Below are 19,614 nucleotides of genomic sequence, written 5' to 3'. Positions count from 1 at the left end.
ATGGCATTTAGTCTCACAGTTGGTAATAGTCGTAATGTTTTGGCTCACTTGTGTATATTTTTCAAGCCACTGTGTGGTGTCTGTAGGGTTACTGCTATCACTTGTTGTTTGCTCTTCTTCCTGCTTCATTCACGTACACTGCATGAGAGAAAAGACTACCTCATGTTGTGAGCTCATGGATATAAAAATTGGTAATGTCATTCTGATAACTTTAACACCTCCACACATGTTAAAAACACTTGTTTCACTGTGGTAAGAACAGGACAGCATTTTGGATAGAGCAGACATCTGTGTACACCCATCTTATTCTCACCACATCTCAGTCAGATGTACTTCTATATCAATATCCACATCCATATTTTGTGATTTGCATGACACAGGGTGCTTCCCATTGTGCCTACCACATATTAAGGTTTTATTCCCATTCCAGAGTGAGAAGAACAATTGCTTAAATGTGTCTGTGTCTGCTGCTATTAGTCTGACCTTATCTTTGCAGTCCTTATGGGAAAAATATGTAGGCGTTTGTAGTATATCCCTATATTCTTCACTTGATAATGTTTTTCAGAATTTTGTAAGGGGGTTATTACAGGACAGTTGGTGTCATCCAGTTAAGATTTTTCAGCATTTGCATGACACTTCCCATTGGTCAAACAAACCTGTGACAGTTCATCCTGCCCTTCTTTGTGTACTTTCAGTATCACCTGTTGTCCCTATTTGGTATGGATCCCAAACTATCAGCAATATTCTAGGATAGCTGCATGTGTATTTCGAAGCATCTCCTTTATAGGCTGCATTTTTCTAGTATCCTACCAATCAACTGATGTCTGTCACGTGCCCCACCTTTCATTGAGTTTATTTGATCGTTCCATTTCATATTCCCAACAGACTGTGCAACGCCATGCGTGATTGATGTGTTGTTTCAGGTTGTTCCAGAGATTTTCTGTGAGGCTCAAATATAAGGACATTACAGGCTATTCAGGCATATTATTGACCCAGAACATTTTTTTCAGCCTGTAGTCGCAGTTCTGGACTGGTTGGCATGAAAATTATCGTCGCGGAATATGTGGCTGGTAATGTTACAGTATTCAGTATGATCCGGAAATCGAAAACACGTAATTCTGCAGCATCTTGATGCCGTTCACATTGAAAATACCTATCATTTTAATTAAATGACACTTATTGAAGTATTTAAAATGCCTGCAGAACATCACAAAGCTGGTTCCTGCTGGTTTCATCCCTTGATTGTCAGTTGTTTAGTAAGGATTATTGAGCACTACCACCCCCCACCCCCATGACCCCAACAGAAACTACGGACTCCTTCTGGCTTAAATGTTACATCATGACTTGAGACTATGTTACATTTTGAAGGAATCCAGACCCTGAATCTATTTTTGTCATTGACTCACCCAACAAGTGGTCCAAAAATGTTGAGAGCAAGGGGAAATGAGAGCTGTTATTTCCTTCCTGAGGACATGCGTCTTTATTGTATGACTTAATGATGATGGAATTCTCTTGGATAAAATATTACAGAGGTAAAATAGTTTGCCATTTGATCTCTCTCTCTCTCTCTCTCTCTCTCTCTCTCTCTCTCTGTGTGTGTGTGTGTGTGTGTGTGTGTGTGTGTGTGTGTGTGTGTGTGTGTGAGAGAGAGAGAGAGAGAGAGAGAGAGAGAGCACGTGGGAGGTGTGGAGGAAGGGGGATGACTACTCAGGAGGATATCATCATACGAAAAGACAAAAATGGTATTTTACAGCTTGGAGAGTGGAATGTTTGAGCCGTTAATGAAGTAGGTTGGTTTTAAAAAGGGAAATTGACAGGTTAGAGTTCAGTAAACCGGCAATTAGTGAAGTCTGGTGGCAAGAAGAACAGGAGTTCTGGCTAGATCAGTGCAGAGTTATCAACAGGAAATCAAACAGGGGTAATGTGGGATAAGTAATGAATAAGAAAATAGGAATGTGGGTACGCTGCTATGTATAGCATAACGCAAGAGATACTGAATGTGAGTGGTGAAATGAGGAAGTATAAAAATAAAGCAAATAAAACAAACAAAATGGAATACAGGCATCTAAGAAATGAGATTGACAGAAAGTGCATAATGACTAAGCAGGAATGTCTAGAGGACAAGTAAAAAGCCATAGAAGCATACATAGCTAGGGAAAGGATAAATGCTGCCTATAGGAAAATTAATGATACCTTTGGAGAAAAGTTAAGTAGCTTATCAAGATGGCATACCAATAGTAAGCAAAGAAGGGGATACATAGTGGAAGGAATGTACTGGGTATAATGGGAATAAGTGCATATTTTTCTATTCTTGATTGAGAATGGTGTACTGTACTGAACAACATTACATCAGTATTTACATCATTCGCTGACTAATAGTTACAGCCATTACAAATTGTATGTTTTTAGGTTGGTTAGTACCTTCAAGTACATTTGCCAAGAGTAAGCCATTAATACCTGTTTTCCACTGGCTAGCCGATCAGGTATTGAAGTGTGGACACGGATGCAAAATGATAAGCGCATAGCGACAGGAGTAGTTCAGTTAGTGATGCAGTTGTGATCGTGCAAAAAATGCCAGGGCGTAAAGTTTGTCATGTGTTTATGGGTTCGATGCAGAATAAAAACAACCAACATACTGATGTATGTACATATTAAGTACCACATATGAAAATATCTTCACCTATACTTGTCCCAGTCTGTATAATTAGTCCATGCAAAGGAAACAAACTTGAGTACAATGTTGCCGAAAGATAAGATTAAGTAGGTGAAGATGAGTTGGGACATACGGTACTGTGGAAAGGATTTGACAGAGAACTGGAAGATCTAAGATGAATCGAGGCCCCTGGAGTAGACAGAATTCCATTACAATTATTGAGATTCTTGGGATGGCTAGTCATGGCAAAATTATTCTGTCTGGTATGTATGCAAGACTATGAGATTGACAAATTGAGCTTCATGAAAAAAATAATAATTGCAGTTCTGAAGAAGGCAGGTGTGAATACTGTTGAGCCTTTTATTTAATAAGTCATAGTTGTAATGTACTAACACAAATTATTTACAGAAGAATGAAAAAAACTGGTAGAAGCTGTCCTTGGGGAAGATTGGTTTGGATTAAGGAGAAATGTAGGAGCATGTGAGTCAGTACTGACCCTACAACTTAGCCAAGAAGGTAGATTGAAGAAAGGCAAACTTGCATTTATATCATGTGTAGGTATAGAGAGAGCCCTTGACAATGTTGAGTGGAATACACTCTTTGAAATTTTGAAGGTAGTGAGGATAAAATACAAGGACTGAGAGATTATTTGTAACTTGTACAGAAACCAGGCTACAGTTATGGGAGTGTGACAAGGTTGGGAGTGTGACATGGTTGCAGTTATACAGAAACCAGAAAGAATGTGAAGGGGAAGTCATATGAGAAGGGAGTGTGACGTGATTGTAGTCCATCCCCAATCTTATTCAATCTGTAAATTGAGCAAACAGTTGAAGAAAGCAAAGGAAAATTAGGAAAGGGAATTAAAGTTCAGGAAAAAGAAATAAAACCTTTTAGGTTTGCTGATGACATTGTGATTCTCTCAGAGACAGTAGAGAAATAGGGAGAACAGTTGAACAGAACAGATAGTGTCTCAAAAGAGATGAAACACTGACAAAAGTAAAACAAAGGTAATGGGATGTAGTAAAATTAAATCAGGTCAATTTGAGGGAATTAGATTAGGAAATAAGACATTGAAAATAACATATGAGTTTTGGTATTAGGGCAGGAGAATAACTGACAATGGCCAAAGTAAAAAGGATATAAAATGTAGACTGGCAATGGCAAGAATAGTTCCTCTGAATGGGAGGAATTAATTAACATCTAGGAAGCCTTCCTTTTTTTTTTTTTTTTTTTTTTTTTTTTTTTTTTTTTTTTTTTTTTTTTTTTTAATTAAATAATGGTCTGGAGTGCAGTCATGTACAGAAGTGAAACATGGAACATGGACAATAAGCACTTCAGACAGGAAGAGAATAGAAGCTTTTAAAGATAGGTGCTACAGAGCAATGCTGAAGATTAGATGAGGAGAGTGAATAACAGAAGAGGAGGTTTTTAATAAAATTGGGAAAAAAGTAATTTGCGGCACAGCTTGACTAAAGAAGGGATTGGTTGATAGGACACACCCTGAAACATCAAGGAGTTGTCAGTTTGATAATGGGAGGAAATTTGAGAGCTAAAAATTTTAAAGAGTGGCCAAAGCTTGAATACATTAAGAAAGCTCAAATGGGTGTAGGTTGTGGTAGTAACTCCGAGATGAAATAGTTTGAACAGGATAGACTAACATGGAGAGCTACATCAGATTAGTCTTTGGACTGAAGACGACAACAACAAAACTGATGCTGCACATCATTTACTAACAGACAGTGCACACTCCATTGCAGAGTGAAAATTTCATTCTGGAAACATTCCCCAGTCTGTGGCAAGGCCACGTCTCCACAATATCCTTTCTTCCAGGAGAGTTAGTTCTGTGAGGTCTGCGGGAGAGCTTCTGTGAAGTTTGGGAACTAGGAGACAAGGTTTGAGATGAGATACTGGCAGGATAAAAGCTGTGAGGAGGGGGCATGAGTCGTGCTTGGGTAGCTCAGTTAGTAGAGCACTTGCCTGCGAAATGCAAAGGTCCTGAGTTCGAGTCTTGGTTCGGCACACAGTTTTAATCTGCCAGGAAATTTCTGACACCAACATGATTTATAGGTAGTACATTTTCTGTCCCCCTCACGTGACTTTTCATGTTACCTTGTACAGTGTAACTCGACAACCTTGGGGCAGGATAAAGCCTCATTCTCCTCTTTGCTTCTCTGCTCCAATGCTCATTTTTAATCTGTAAGTCTGGTATAAACTCCTCCTAATCCTGCAAGATAACATGCAGCAACACATCTGTGAAATGTATCATTTCCCTGACTGGTTAACCTTTGGGACCTTATCCTGCAACTCCAGTGTCTCAGCTTTGTGCCCTGTGCACACACTGAATATAATGAGTAGTCTCTGCTTTCCAATTACTTTCCGTCATCCTCATCTTCTCCATCTTCATATAAAGGTTCATGAAGATGCCATTGAGTTTCAAAACACCAGTTAGCTAATGTTTTGGCTAATGATTTATTTATGTAGAGAAAGAATAACTTACAACTCTGAAAATAACATTTCACATGATGCACAATATTGAGACAACAAAATCTCTCAACTTGTTTGCCTGTTCCAACCTTTTGATTTTCGTTTGCCATTCTAACTACAAACTTTGCAAAAATCTAGTGCACACAAATTTGGTAATGGATTGAGTTACTATTGTCCATAGATAATCTATACCTCCTCAGAATTGTAGGGACTAGTCAGAAAATTGTCTTCTGCATTGTAAGGTCCCCTTGAATAATACATGCTTCAAATATTTTCACAGCAATATCCTGTCAGTAGTTTATTTCAGACACTTGAGGCCCACTGACTGAACATCTACAGACCCATTCTAGTCCAGGCAAATTAGGAAAAATGGGGGAAAAATTTATAAAGTTTTGAAACTTAGGGAAAAAACTCTTAGGGGATGAAGAAGTAAAAAACAGAGTTCCCTCCCCTATCGGTGGAGCTTCCCCCTTCCCCACCCCTTAATGTAATTTATTTTCCTTTTTCCAAACTGTACGAAAAACAGTTCATTTAACGAATTTATCTATATGACAGAAAATATCTCAAGTGAAATTCTCCTCAGAGAAGGTCAAATGCATGTTTAACCAAAGTAATTAGTTTATGAGTGCTAAAATTTGTAGACAAAGAAAGTGAAATTTCTTTTAAAACATACTTTTATTTATACAGAACAATTTTGCTGTCTTTTACTTTAGATGTATGCAACTTAAATTTTTGGAATGAAAATCTTTTTCATGAAAATTAAGAATTACTGTAAAAATTATCAGCAATTACTTATGTGTTAATATACACTCCTGGAAATGGAAAAAAGAACACATTGACACCGGTGTGTCGGACCCACCATACTAGCTCCGGACACTGCGAGAGGGTTGTACAAGCAATGATCACACGCACGGCACAGCGGACACACCAGGAACCGCGGTGTTGGCCGTCGAATGGCGCTAGCTGCGCAGCATTTGTGCACCGCCGCCGTCAGTGTCAGCCAGTTTGCCGTGGCATACGGAGCTCCATCGCAGTCTTTAACACTGGTAGCATGCCGCGACAGCGTGGACGTGAACCGTATGTGCAGTTGACGGACTTTGAGCGAGGGCGTATAGTGGGCATGCGGGAGGCCGGGTGGACGTACCGCCGAATTGCTCAACACGTGGGGCGTGAGGTCTCCACAGTACATCGATGTTGTCGCCAGTGGTCGGCGGAAGGTGCACGTGCCCGTCGACCTGGGACCGGACCGCAGCGACGCACGGATGCACGCCAAGACCGTAGGATCCTACGCAGTGCCGTAGGGGACCGCACCGCCACTTCCCAGCAAATTAGGGACACTGTTGCTCCTGGGGTATCGGCGAGGACCATTCGCAACTGTCTCCATGAAGCTGGGCTACGGTCCCGCACACCGATAGGCCGTCTTCCGCTCACGCCCCAACATCGTGCAGCCCGCCTCCAGTGGTGTCACGACAGGCGTGAATGGAGGGACGAATGGAGACGTGTCATCTTCAGCGATGAGAGTCGCTTCTGCCTTGGTGCCAATGATGGTCGTATGCGTGTTTGGCGCCGTGCAGGTGAGCGCCACAATCAGGACTGCATATGACCGAGGCACACAGGGCCAACACCCGGCATCATGGTGTGGGGAGCGATCTCCTACACTGGCCGTACACCACTGGTGATCGTCGAGGGGACACTGAATAGTGCACGGTACATCCAAACCGTCATCGAACCCATCGTTCTACCATTCCTAGACTGGCAAGGGAACTTGCTGTTCCAACAGGACAATGCACGTCCGCATGTATCCCGTGCCACCCAACGTGCTCTAGAAGGTGTAAGTCAACTACCCTGGCCAGCAAGATCTCCGGATCTGTCCCCCATTGAGCATGTTTGGGACTGGATGAAGCGTCGTCTCACGCGGTCTGCACGTCCAGCACGAACGCTGGTCCAACTGAGGCGCCAGGTGGAAATGGCATGGCAAGCCGTTCCACAGGACTACATCCAGCATCTCTACGATCGTCTCCATGGGAGAATAGCAGCCTGCATTGCTGCGAAAGGTGGATATACACTGTACTAGTGCCGACATTGTGCATGCTCTGTTGCCTGTGTCTATGTGCCTGTGGTTCTGTCAGTGTGATCATGTGATGTATCTGACCCCAGGAATGTGTCAATAAAGTTTCCCATTCCTGGGACAATGAATTCACGGTGTTCTTATTTCAATTTCCAGGAGTGTATTTACAATCACACATACAGCATGCAGACAATGGTAATACCACAATATCTATCAAACCATCATCCAAATCTTCTGTCAAATCACTGTGAGGCAAATTAGTGTAACTTTGTCCATGACAGTTTTTGCACATTGTTGTGCAATGTAGATCAGCCTTCACACATCCACACCTGCTTCTGCAGCGTTGAGTGCAGCCACATGAAATGAGTAGCAGTATTTTCTCTGGAGCAGGTGATTGTTTCATGTGAATTGCAGAGACGCATGAGTTTGATTCCCTCCAGCCCCAGTTTCTGGGATCCAAGTTGTGCCCCAGCTATAGCTGGACTTGTAGCTAAACTCAGTAAGAGCAGAGGCATCCTGCATCAGTAGTGTGTGGCAAATGAGAGAGTATGACAGCATTGTTTGCCTGACCCAAAACATTTAAATCGAATGGCATTTAAGTTATCATCAGGACTCTCTACTCTTTTTGTGTAGAGAGAGAGTGTGTGTAAATTTTTCTCCTGATTTTGAAATGGTATCAGGACAGGAAGAAGGATCGTTGAATATCCGTGGAATATTATGAAGTTGGGGATACCAGTTGGATAGTTGGAAAGCTTGCAGCTTTCCTTTCTCAAACAAAGATGAAGTGCTGTTGCAGCCACACGAAGAACCACATGAAGAAACAGTATTGAATTCTTGTATTCATGAATGAGTGAGCAGTTACATACATCTTTAGAACTGTAACATCTTGATCTGATGCTGTCTTTGCATTCCTTCATCAGGATTATGTCTGTGTCATCTGGAGCAGCACAAGAAGATCTACATCTTGACCCGCAATAATCACCTGCTGGTAAAATTTTGAGGCATTTATTGCTTTTGCAACAATTTCAACACCTGCATCGTCATTCGCAATCCTGGTTTCAATACCAAAACTGTCTAGTTTTTCCACAAGGTGTGTAATAAACATTTCCTTATTGCTGAGATTACTAAGAAAGGCAGACTGTGATTCAATGCATAATGTCTCTTCATTAAGGAAAATTTCACATGAAGCCCGCTTCATGGTTCACCTTTGGCGTTCAATAGTTTTTATATTCAGAGAGCTTTCTGAATATCTGTCAAACACAACAGCATTATTATCTTTATAATGTCTATGAATATAGGATACTAAGGTTTTATAAATGTCACCAAAACTTCCATTCTTGGGCCACACGTGGTGGATAAGAAACCCTCCATCTATAACAAAGAACTTCTATTCATTATTGTCAATATTCCTTTCAGATACTTGATTGAAAAAGATTGTACTTCAACAACTTTTTTGTTTTCCTCATCAATCCACTGCTGTCAAACAGAGACACTGGTACACTGACAATTCAAATGCGAAGAAATCCTTTAAATCATCAGGTGAAGGAAACGTGCACAGTATTCTCTGAAATAACTGTGTTGTATCTACTTCAATTATGTTTTTATCATGCACATTGTCCTAACCAAGCTGGATTGCTTAAGCTTCAGAGAACCAAATTTTGATGAGACAGTAACTATTGTTTGTAGAGCTTTTTCACCAACAGACACAGCTTTGTAGCAGTTGACTTCCTGAGACACCACTAATCCAGATCCTAATGAGTACAATTGCTCCTTATAAGCAGATGGAGTGTGTTGTTGCAACCATTGCTGAAATCTTATGCGAATTTTCTCATCAATTGCTATCCTTTCACTCCTCAGTTCAAGATGTTGATCACTCAAAACCAAATGTAAGTTGTTCCATAGCTTCAAATTGTGATTGGTAGCCACTGCTGTTTTCGTGAATGATTGTTCTGAGTAGACATTTTGCAGAACAATTTCTTCAATTTCAACTCTATTCTGGCTTTGGAGTGTTAGCAGACTAATTTTTTTTGCCACTTGCTGTTTCAGTAGAGCTTGATATGACAGAGAGTTCCATAACTTTCTGATGTTCTGTCGCTCCCCCAGGAGTCTCACACCTGATTCGACCCATAGCATGAAATGTACCTTTGCCCATCATTGTCACAATGTTGAAGTCAGCATTATTGAAAATGAACTGTTAGAACGAATCATTTGAAATATTTGGTTTCTGGAACCCAATGGCAGAAGCCTCAAATAAAGCCACAGTGTTATAGGAAGAGCAGAAATCCTTATTCGAAACAATTACAATGTTTCTTGAGCCCACTTAACAAAACAAGTACACTGCAAGACCAAGTTGCAGTGGGAAGATAAATGAATGAACGAGGCCTGGTAGCTGACACCATTGCATGTGATATTGCTGTACCTGTTTTTTTTTTTTTTTTTGGAGAGGACTGTTCACTATCATTCTCTTTTGACAAAACCACACTCTTCACATATTCGTGTAAGGTGTCAGGAACCATAACTTCAGCATTCTCTGTCAAGTCATTGTTTTCTGGATAATGTGCAACGCTATAAAGAGTCATTCTTATATCTTCACGGATGATAGCTGCTGCTTCTCCTACTGTTCTCTTTCTCTCATCTTTTTCATTAACAGCTCATTCATTGTACTGTTGATTGAAAGGTTTGTGGCAAGTGCCACGAAAACATACAACTGGGGGATTTTTTGACATTGTGGTAAACAAGACCCCACCACTGAAGTGTTCAGTCAGTTTATTTTAAGAGTTTTTATAGTCACTGTCTTTCCTTCTGGGAGGCACATTAACTTTCTGCAACAAATTGAGCAGTGAAAATTGATATTCCTCTGAACTATCTATAAATTTTCATAATTCTTGAAAAGCAGCATCAGTGTCGGTATCTTGAGGGTGGTATCTTTTTCGAACAGAGGAGGGGTTCAACACTAATTTAGCATAGCGATCTTGATGATAACAGGCTTTTGCAGCTTCTGAAATGAAACACTGTTGATGCTTTCGACAACCTTTCTACCAAAATCATCATCGTGTTTCTCTACTTTCTCAAGCTGTATATGTTTCACAGTTAAAGAGTGAACGTCAAACACTCCATGGTGTTTGCGGAGTGGTTTTCTTGTTTATGCCTCTATGTCACACTTTTCAGCACATATGAAACACTCGTTTTTGAAATTGAATGTATAAGAGGAAGAGGATCTCAAACTTTTATCATTTGCTTGTGCAACATAAAGATTAATTAATTTCCTTATATTACATTGATTAATATATTAATGTCTTTGTAACTTATGCACTTCAGCCAGTCCAGTGTTCTGTAGAAGATTATGACCCCCTTCTTTCCATTCCTTGCTGATGCACATCAGAGTTTCCAAGGCCTTTGTCATTATTGATGTCTTTCCTTCCGAAACAGATTTACCACAAATAAAACAGGTCGTAGGGTCCAGCATTATTGATCTCTGAGTCCAGACAAAAAAATCAGACTGAGGAGAAGCACTTCATAACACTGCAAACTGATGAATACTGTCACAAAAACAGAACTCTCTGGCACTCCTTTAACACTTCACAACATTAACTCAACTGAATTGGACAATGAGTAGGAAGAAACAGCAGTGACAATAGTGGTATGGGAGTGCCGAGTGAATGGGAAGCGGAACTTGATGTTTTCATTGATGGCACATACTCCTGATTTCATAAATACTGAACATGTATGGGACATGATGAAATGGAAACCTACTCATTCTCGAAGGTCTGCAAGAACCATTGACAAAGCACAAGAAAAGGGGTGAGACGTGTGGGACATCTGTCACAGGATGCCATTCCTCTTCTGTGATGTGTTCTATTTGGTCTGAACTTGTTATCGTTTACTCCTGCAATGATGAAATACAATGAGGAAGTTAGATTTTTTCCCAGCAGTGTACATCCCTTTGGAATGGTGGACAAGTCTTCTCCACCATATCCATTTGCTGAGTGATGCTATTCCCACATATCTGATTGGAACTTTACTAACCTCTTTTGATGCCTCTTAAGTCTCATAGATTGTCATCTTCGCCAGTCTTGTTGCTGTATTGTTGGTTGCTTTAAACAGTTAATAATAGCACACCACTGTTCAGTTTACTTTTCATTCAGGCACATCTGTTGTTATGAAACACATGCTGATCAGCTTGCTCGCAATGAGTTATGTAACTTTTAACATCACAGACTGGTGAACGCCACAGCTCCCATGAGTGGTATAACAAAAAGTCACAGATGGAACAGATAAACAACACAGTAACTTCACTCTATGAATGGTAGCCACTGACTGACTCTGAAACCTTACATATTGAATAGACTGACACATGACTTTGTATATCAAATTGTGACTGTCGCTTCATGTGTGACACCTTTTAAAGAGGTACATAGTACAGGTATTCCAAAATTGTTAAAATGTAAAGCTATTACAGCTATGATGGTAATATACCCAAAAGACAGGAAAAATGTTGAATATAGATTTACATTAGGCACAAACACAGTGATATCCATAAGCTGACACAAATTTTCGTTCTGGATAGTTAAATTTTCTAATCTGAATATTTTGTAAATTAATACATTATTCTAGGAAAATAACTCATTTTTGGAGAAATAAAAATTGGGGTCTAAGAAAGTATAACAATGGATATTGGACAGTATACATTTTTAAGATTTGAACATTCTATAATATGATAATTTAGAATAAGAGTAACTGTTGAAATACCAATTTTTCAGAATATGTAAAACATTTAATTGAAGTAGGAAAATTAGATTTTTCAAATAATGTGTGTTACTTCTAAAACAAATGATTATTAAAAGGGTCGAATTTTGAAGTGCATACATTACTCCAAAACTGTGAATATTTCTGTAAACAAAAAGTTCCAGTATAAACTAATGATATTGCAATCACAAATGGACTGAAAACTGTACATTAAACACTAAAGTTTAGTGAAATACGTCATGAATGAGAATTTAATAATGTCAAGTACACTCAATATATGCATTACAATGCAGTACATAATAAGATATTTATGGTAAGAGAAGTATTATAATGGGTGAAACTATTTCATGCTGGTGCATTTCACTGTGAGAGAGGCTCTGGTACTAGTGTTTGGAAGAAGTTGAAGATAACATGAGCTTCCGTCTCACTTCTCAAGTGACCTTGTCTTTGAGGGCATTGCATTGTTTCCTGTCAGTGTATATACCTGTCACGCGGTGCTCCACTCTGCACCATCAAATCTGTTCGATCAGTGGCGCTATTCCCACGTACCACATTTGGAAATTCACTGACCTGTTTTTGTCAGTTTGAGTCAGGACTTGATTCATGCTCATGTAGTGTAACGCTTAAGGTGAGTGTTTGAAAAATGTGAAGGTCCTGGTTAATGTCCTTGTCTGACACAGAGGTCCAGCAGTCTCAGCATTCATTGTGCATTGTTCAGCATTTGTGAGTGATTTTCACTTGTATAATTACAAGTTGTTACATCTTCATTTATTTCATCACCTGCAATCCTCTTGTCTCATATCAGTAAATTCAGTTCATTTGGTGGGAATAAAAGTGTTTGTTGTGTAGACTCCCGTGTGAGATTTCAGAACACTTCTCTTATGTTCATGTACTGACTGAAGTATCCAGTTATAAATTTAGCTTCACGCCTCTGAATTCTTTGACTACTCTAATTTGTCCTGGTGAGTATCCCAAACACACATAAAGTGTTCAAGAATTGATTGCGCAGGGCTCGTAGAGATTGTCTCCTTTGCAGGTATAGTGCTTTTTTCCAGGTTTTTCCTGATAAAAATCGAGCCCTTCCTGCTGTTGATGTTGCACATCACTTTATAACGGTACAGCTACATACATTGGCTGAAAAGAAAAAAAAAAAAGCCCCCAGGAGGGGAAGAGGAAACTAAATGAAATATCATATATTGAAAAGGTACATTATACTATTTCAGTGATTGCAATATTGAGTCAGATTTACATACAACTTTGCAATATGACCCCACTTATCAATGTGACATTACACGCACCTCTAGTCTTGATGATTGCATCGACTTGGTTGGGATGGGTATCATAGAGGTGTTGCATCCTCTCCTGAGGCAAGCTGGCCTACAACTGATGTAACTGGACCTCGATAGCGTGGATGCTGGCCATGGGATGGAGTTGATATTTTTGCTGCTCTCCATCAGGAACAGATCTGTGGAGCTTACTGCCAACAGGAGTACCTCAGTGTCATGCAAACAGTTTATGAAGATATGTGACATGTGTGTATCAATATTGTCATGGTGACAAATGGCACCACAGTATTGTCACGTGAGAAGTAACACATGAGGACACAGGATGTCTGTGACATACAGATGTGCAATCAGAATTCCTTCTATCACTACCAGATGTGAACAGAAGTGATTCGTGATGGTGGCCCCCCACACTGTGACACCAGGAGTAACACCGCTGTGCCTCTCTAGAACAATGGAAAAATTGGGACATCTCCCTAGGTCATCACTATACTCATCATTAATGGTCATCTGGGGTAGTGCAGAAGTGCAATTTATCACTAAATACACTGTGAAAACAATCATCACCAGTCCATATTGCCCAGTCACAATGCCACTCAAAATGCGGTAGATTGTTTTGTGGTGTTGACGGCATTCTATGCATGAGACAATAATTCCCCCTATCTACTGCTAGTCTCTGACCAGTGGTTTGGGAGAACACAAGGACACAGAATGTTGCAGGGATTCAATGCCTTGTTCTTGAATGGCAGGCATTGATGTGAAGTGGTTACAATGTGTCCAGTGTGTAATACAGAGATCCTCCCATGTGGTGGTTAGAGATGGTTGTTCGGAACCTTGATGATGAGTATGGCTGTCCTCACATTTGTGTGCATTCTACCATTGGGCCACTGTCACTTCCAGATGCTCCACAAATCTGGGTAATGCACGGTTCATCCAGCCAACCAAATGGAGACCCACAATTATGGTCCTTTCAAGCTCTATCAGGTGGCGATAATGCTGTTTCACATGAGTATGTGGCATCTCCTTATTCTTCACAGTGATCATTCAACATCTGACACTGCTTATGCCTCTTGTATACACTACCAGGCCTGGAAACAACACTAATGCACTCTTTTTGAAAGAACTGTATAATAATGTTAATTTAATTCAAATGATCATTATGACAACTCTACAGCCATTCCCAAGTGCACATATTGAAATGTTATATGATATATCACCTGCCTATGTGACATGTCAGATATGTTGTAACATTTCAGCATGCACTTGAGTGTGGCTGTAAAGTCAAAATCATGATTATTTGAAATAAATGAACAGTACTTTACATTAAAATGGGGGAAATTTCGTTAAAGTAGTTCTACATGACTGTGGTCCCCCACAAAGGAAAAATCTTTAATTTAGTGCACTGTGGTGGTTGTTCTACATGTTCCAGAGAACTGCATATCTGATCATTTTCACATCTGTTGATGATACAAATTACACTTGCATCTGACCATGTCTTTTGGGTCTTCATTTTTTTTCAGCTAGTGTATTTGATTGATACGACACAAATCCAGTAGAAAATAACAAATGCCCATCAGATATACAGATTGTTCCTCTTATTAGTGCACTGTTATTCACATTTGTAGTTTTGTGTTACCTATGGTGCATATTATACATTATAATTTCAAGATCAATTGATAGTCACTGTAGAAAACAATTGTCTGTGATTCCCGAGTTTTACAGTTGTTCACTCAGGACACAATCTGTGTAAATTACAGCAACCACACTTAACACTGGTAGAGCTGTTGATGTTACCTGAATCATATGAGGAGGAAGAGTCCGCATCCTGGGGATGACAAAGATGATCCTTTTAAGCAAGAATGTTACTGTAGACATACACTGTTATTTCGAATGGCTCCTGAGATACATGTTTGCAAATGCTTATCATTATTATCAAATGATTTTATCTATTTTTATTTGTTAGTTATTTGTCAGGTTTAAAAATTTTGAAGATTACTTAGCGCATTTCCAACACGTTTTTGACAGTTCACAGTACATTTCAGAAATCCACAATAAATATGCAACATTTCACAATCATTTTAATTTTCTGAATGTCCATCAGCAACTTCAGTTCACATTTTTACTTTCAGGAGAGCAAGTGTTCCTTACCCTGGCGCATCTTGGCGTTCCTTGAGGACTGCAGCAGCATGCAAGATGTGACCTAGCATCTTATTTCACATAGCACTTTTTTTCTTTACCCTTCTGTTCCTATTCACTCACGAATGAATATCAGATAGTGCTAGGTCAACAGATCTCAGCCATGACCAACCCACTGGTTTTGGAAAGCGTAGTTTAGGAGTTGCCACACAAGAATGGTCGAATATGAGAGGACTCCTTTATGCTGGAGTTGCATTGCATTTTGTGTGGCTAATATAATACCTAAAATTATTCAACTAATGTATTTTGCAAAACAATACAGGTAGCCATGCTCTGTCATTCTTTTCTCCAGAGTAACAAGATGTTCGAACATAAAATTGACTGTGGCAGTATCATACATTGCCACAGAGACAAACAGTGAATTTTTTCTCTGTACAGTTTGAGTTGTTCCGAAAGTGTTGATGGCTGGTGTTATTAATTCAGTACAATGTAAGTGTCATCACTGATGGCACCTAACAAATGTCAGTGTCACACACCAGTATCATGAATGTGAAGATGTACATGCTGTAGGTGTGAGGGGCACAAGCTACAAGTTTTTTTGCATGTAATATCCATCATACATGTAACTATGGAACATCAAGGCTTACAGAAAGCTGCCACATGTTAACTGTACGACTATGCTGAATGTTGTTAAAATGTTGTCAAATTCCCCATTGAGATGACAACACACACACACACACACACACACACACGGCAGTCTACTGCTTTCACTCAATGTGTAGGTACATGCACACACACAAAAGAGGAAAGATCTGAAGTCGATGTGTCGTATAACACTAATGGTATTCAACAGCATCTGGAGAACTCCCTTATGTATATAGACCACATCTGCATGTTATGAATGCCACTAACAAAGACTAATATATTCATACTTGAAATATGTTTGTTTTACGGTACTATGCGAAATGAAGCATATGTCTGTCCAAACATTTCTGCTTAAAATGATCATTTTTGTCACCTCCTCGGAACTTTCATTAAGGCATACATTGTATTGTACAAGTCTGTCAATAATCCACAATGTAGCAGTGTGCAGGAAGATTCACTGAAATGAAGAAACATGGTAACCAGCTTTTTGCCACTGTCTATAGCTTCTGCATCTAAAAATGGGTATAGCTTATTGTGTTGCTGTATCACTGGCAAAATTGGTTCTGAATTTAAAATTAGGTTTATGTGGCCACTGTCTATAGCTTCTGCACCTAAAAATGGATATAACTTATTGTGTTTGCTGTATCACTGGCAAAATCGGTGCTGGTTTTAACATTAGAATTATGTGGCCACAACAAAGGTTCTTGTATTCACAGATATAGTTGTACATCAGAATATGGAAAGGATAGAGGAGGCACAATGGTTAAGACTGATAATATATTCAAGCTTTTGGACAAAGGCCTTCTTTCAATATGGGAGACACACACATTCAGACAAGTATATATCTCTCTCTGTCTCTCACACATCCGTGTGCTCCCCCCCCTCCCCCCCCCCCCCCCCCCCGCCACACACACAGTCCTGTGTGCCCAGGTTCTGGGGCCCAGCTGCAACTGTAACTGCAGCAATCTGTCATTGTGGGTGATGGGGTAAGGAGAGGGCATGGGAGAGGGAGGATAGAAGTTAGGGATGGGGGAAGATGCTGTGATGCCAGTGGGAGTGTACAGGGCAGTGGTGGGGACAAGATAGGGCTGCTAGATGGTAGTGTAAGGAGGCTGTTTTTAGGGTAGAGGTGGGGGAGAAGTGGGAACCCCTTCCCTCATGGCTCCTATCCCTGCAATAGAGCTAGATACAAGACCTGTCCCATACATTCTCCAACTGCCACCTACTCCAGTCCTGTCACAGGCACTTTCTACCCCATCAAAGGCAGGGCTATCTGTGAAAGCAGCCATGTGATATGAAAACTAAGCTGCAGAAACTGTGCTGCTTTCCACATAGCTATGACTCTTAACAGGCTGTCTGTTGGAATGACCAAGAGAGAGTTGGACCACCCAATTGGTGAACGTGCTGTCCAACACGACGTGCTTCACTTGAATGACAACATCACAGCCTGCACCATCTGTTTTCTTCTTACCAACACCAACTTCTATGAATTGTGCAAGAGGGAGCCCTCATTACATGTCCTGTGTTCCCGTAATACCCTGGCCTTAACCTTTCCTAGTCCCTGTTCTACAGCTACCTATCCCTTCCCTGCTCCCACTCCAGCACTACACACACCTCCAACATGTGCCTACTAGTCTTTACCCCTTCTCACTCCTTGCCCCCTGCACAGCCTACTGATACTGCACCTAGTGGTGCACCCTGACTCCATCACATCCCTGCACACTCTCACAGGTGGCACAGTTTATCATTCTCCACTCGTAACCTGGTATCCCTGCCTTCCCCCTCCCACTCCATACCTTCTCTTTACCCCTACTAACCACTCCAGCAGACTGCTGCTCATGTCAGACACAGACACAGTTATAGTTGGGCTCCAGTGCCCGGTGACAGTGGCTGCGTATGCAAGTTCGCTTGTGTGAATTTGTATATTTTGTATTTCAGAAGAAGGGCTTTGTCTAAAAGCTTAACTATTTCAGCAGTCTGCGACTGAATGCCTCCTCTTTGGGGTGAGTAACAATCTATCATTTCCATATTATTGTCTTTTATCCTGTGTTTTTGATTGATCTAGTTTTACAACAGACTGATACTAAATGTATACATCTTTTATTCTTGTGAACAGCAATTTTATGAAAAGGATGGATTGCATCTCACCATATAGAAAAGTTCTTGAGCTGCAGACAGGCACAACAAAAAGACTGCTATACATTTCTGATTTTGACCAATGGCCAAAAGTCCTCCTTCTGAAAAAGAAAACACACATTCACACAAACACAACTCACACACATGACTACAGGCTTTGGCTACTGTGGCCGGACTGACCAGAAATGGCAGTCAGTGTGTATAAGTTATGCTTGTGCAAATTTGTGTGTGCTTCTGCAGAAGAAGGCCTTTTAGCCAAAAGCTAAAATATGTAGCAGTCTTTTTGTTGTGCCTGCCTGTGACCCAGCATCTCCTTTGTATGGTGAGTAGCAATCTAATCTTTTCATGATCATGTTGTCATTCCATTCTGGACTTTCCACTGTTTTATTCTTATGATATTTTTTTTTAGAAATACTAATGATATTTTTTTTAGAAATAGTTTCTTCTAATCACATTATATGCTAACTGACCTGTGCCTAAATTAAACTGTACATGTATTCAGTATATTCATTACAGATTTTGGCAAACATTCCATTGCATACCATTGTTTTCATGTTTCACAGCAGTTGTTTGCTGCCACAAGCAATTTCTTCAACACTTAGTGGTTAAAAGTCTCCATACACTTCCAGATGTGCTTTGTGATGTCATCCTTGTGCACATAAGTGGAGTTACAATGTTTCACAATCATGCAAATGTTTTCTGCCAGAACAAATCTCTGGAGAAATATGAATGACTCGGAATAGAATTTCATATCTTTGTAAGTGCCCAAGTCCACTATGTTATTTTAGGTGGAACTGAGCATGGGGGCTAATGCAGTGGTTAATGATCTAGACATATAATTGGGGGGACAGTGATTCAAATTCCTGCCAGGACGTCCAGATATAGATATACAGCATTTTTCCTCAGTTGCTGAAGGAAAACGTCAGGTTGGTTCCGTCGAAAGAACATGGTCAATTTGCTACTTCATCCATAACCTAATCTGATATTTTGCCCTGGCTCAAATAACCTCATCATTGACTGCATGTTAAACTCTAATATTAATTCTTTTTGTTTAAAATTGTCCCACGTAAAGGCTAACATCAACTGTGAATACAGTAAGCATAGGAAACTATCTATTAGGCACTGAGGGAACAAAGTGGCGCATTGAATAAAGATCTGTCATTGCAACCGGGAATTGTGGCTAAATTGCTGTTTGGCCATGCAGCGTTAGGTTACCTGTGTTTCCCAAAATTGCTGCTCTCTTTCAAAGACATACAGATTTTGTCCTTCACCATCCTTGTTCATTAGGAACTTGCGCTTTGTCTTTAATGAATTCCTTATTGAATGCATAATCTAATCCTCCTTCCTTCCATAATAGGATCAGCAAGTGTCTAAAGAAATAATGTATGGATCAAATGTCAGACATCCTTGTCGGCTATTGCAATTGTTTTCCATTGCAGCTGAGATACTGGCATCAGTGACAG

General features: G+C 40.1%; 1 protein-coding gene across 7 annotated transcripts in view; it reads left to right on the top strand.

Moving 5' to 3' along the window:
* The window catches only part of LOC126427032 (zinc finger protein 721-like), a 233,444-nt gene that overhangs the window by 166,359 nt on the left and 47,471 nt on the right, over positions 1 to 19,614 (top strand). The window contains exon 6 of one of the 7 annotated variants that reach the window (XM_050089206.1): positions 15,364 to 16,878. The exons of the other annotated variants lie outside the window; for them this stretch is intronic. Within the exon in view, the coding sequence (XP_049945163.1) occupies positions 15,364 to 15,433 (70 nt within the window). The 3' untranslated portion in view covers positions 15,434 to 16,878. Of the gene's footprint in view, positions 1 to 15,363; positions 16,879 to 19,614 lie in introns of those variants that run through there. 7 annotated transcript variants of the gene reach the window in all.

Source organism: Schistocerca serialis, chromosome 11, assembly GCF_023864345.2.
Source record: "Schistocerca serialis cubense isolate TAMUIC-IGC-003099 chromosome 11, iqSchSeri2.2, whole genome shotgun sequence".
NCBI classification, from domain to species: domain Eukaryota; kingdom Metazoa; phylum Arthropoda; class Insecta; order Orthoptera; family Acrididae; genus Schistocerca; species Schistocerca serialis.
This window is presented reverse-complemented; position numbering and strand designations above follow the sequence as displayed.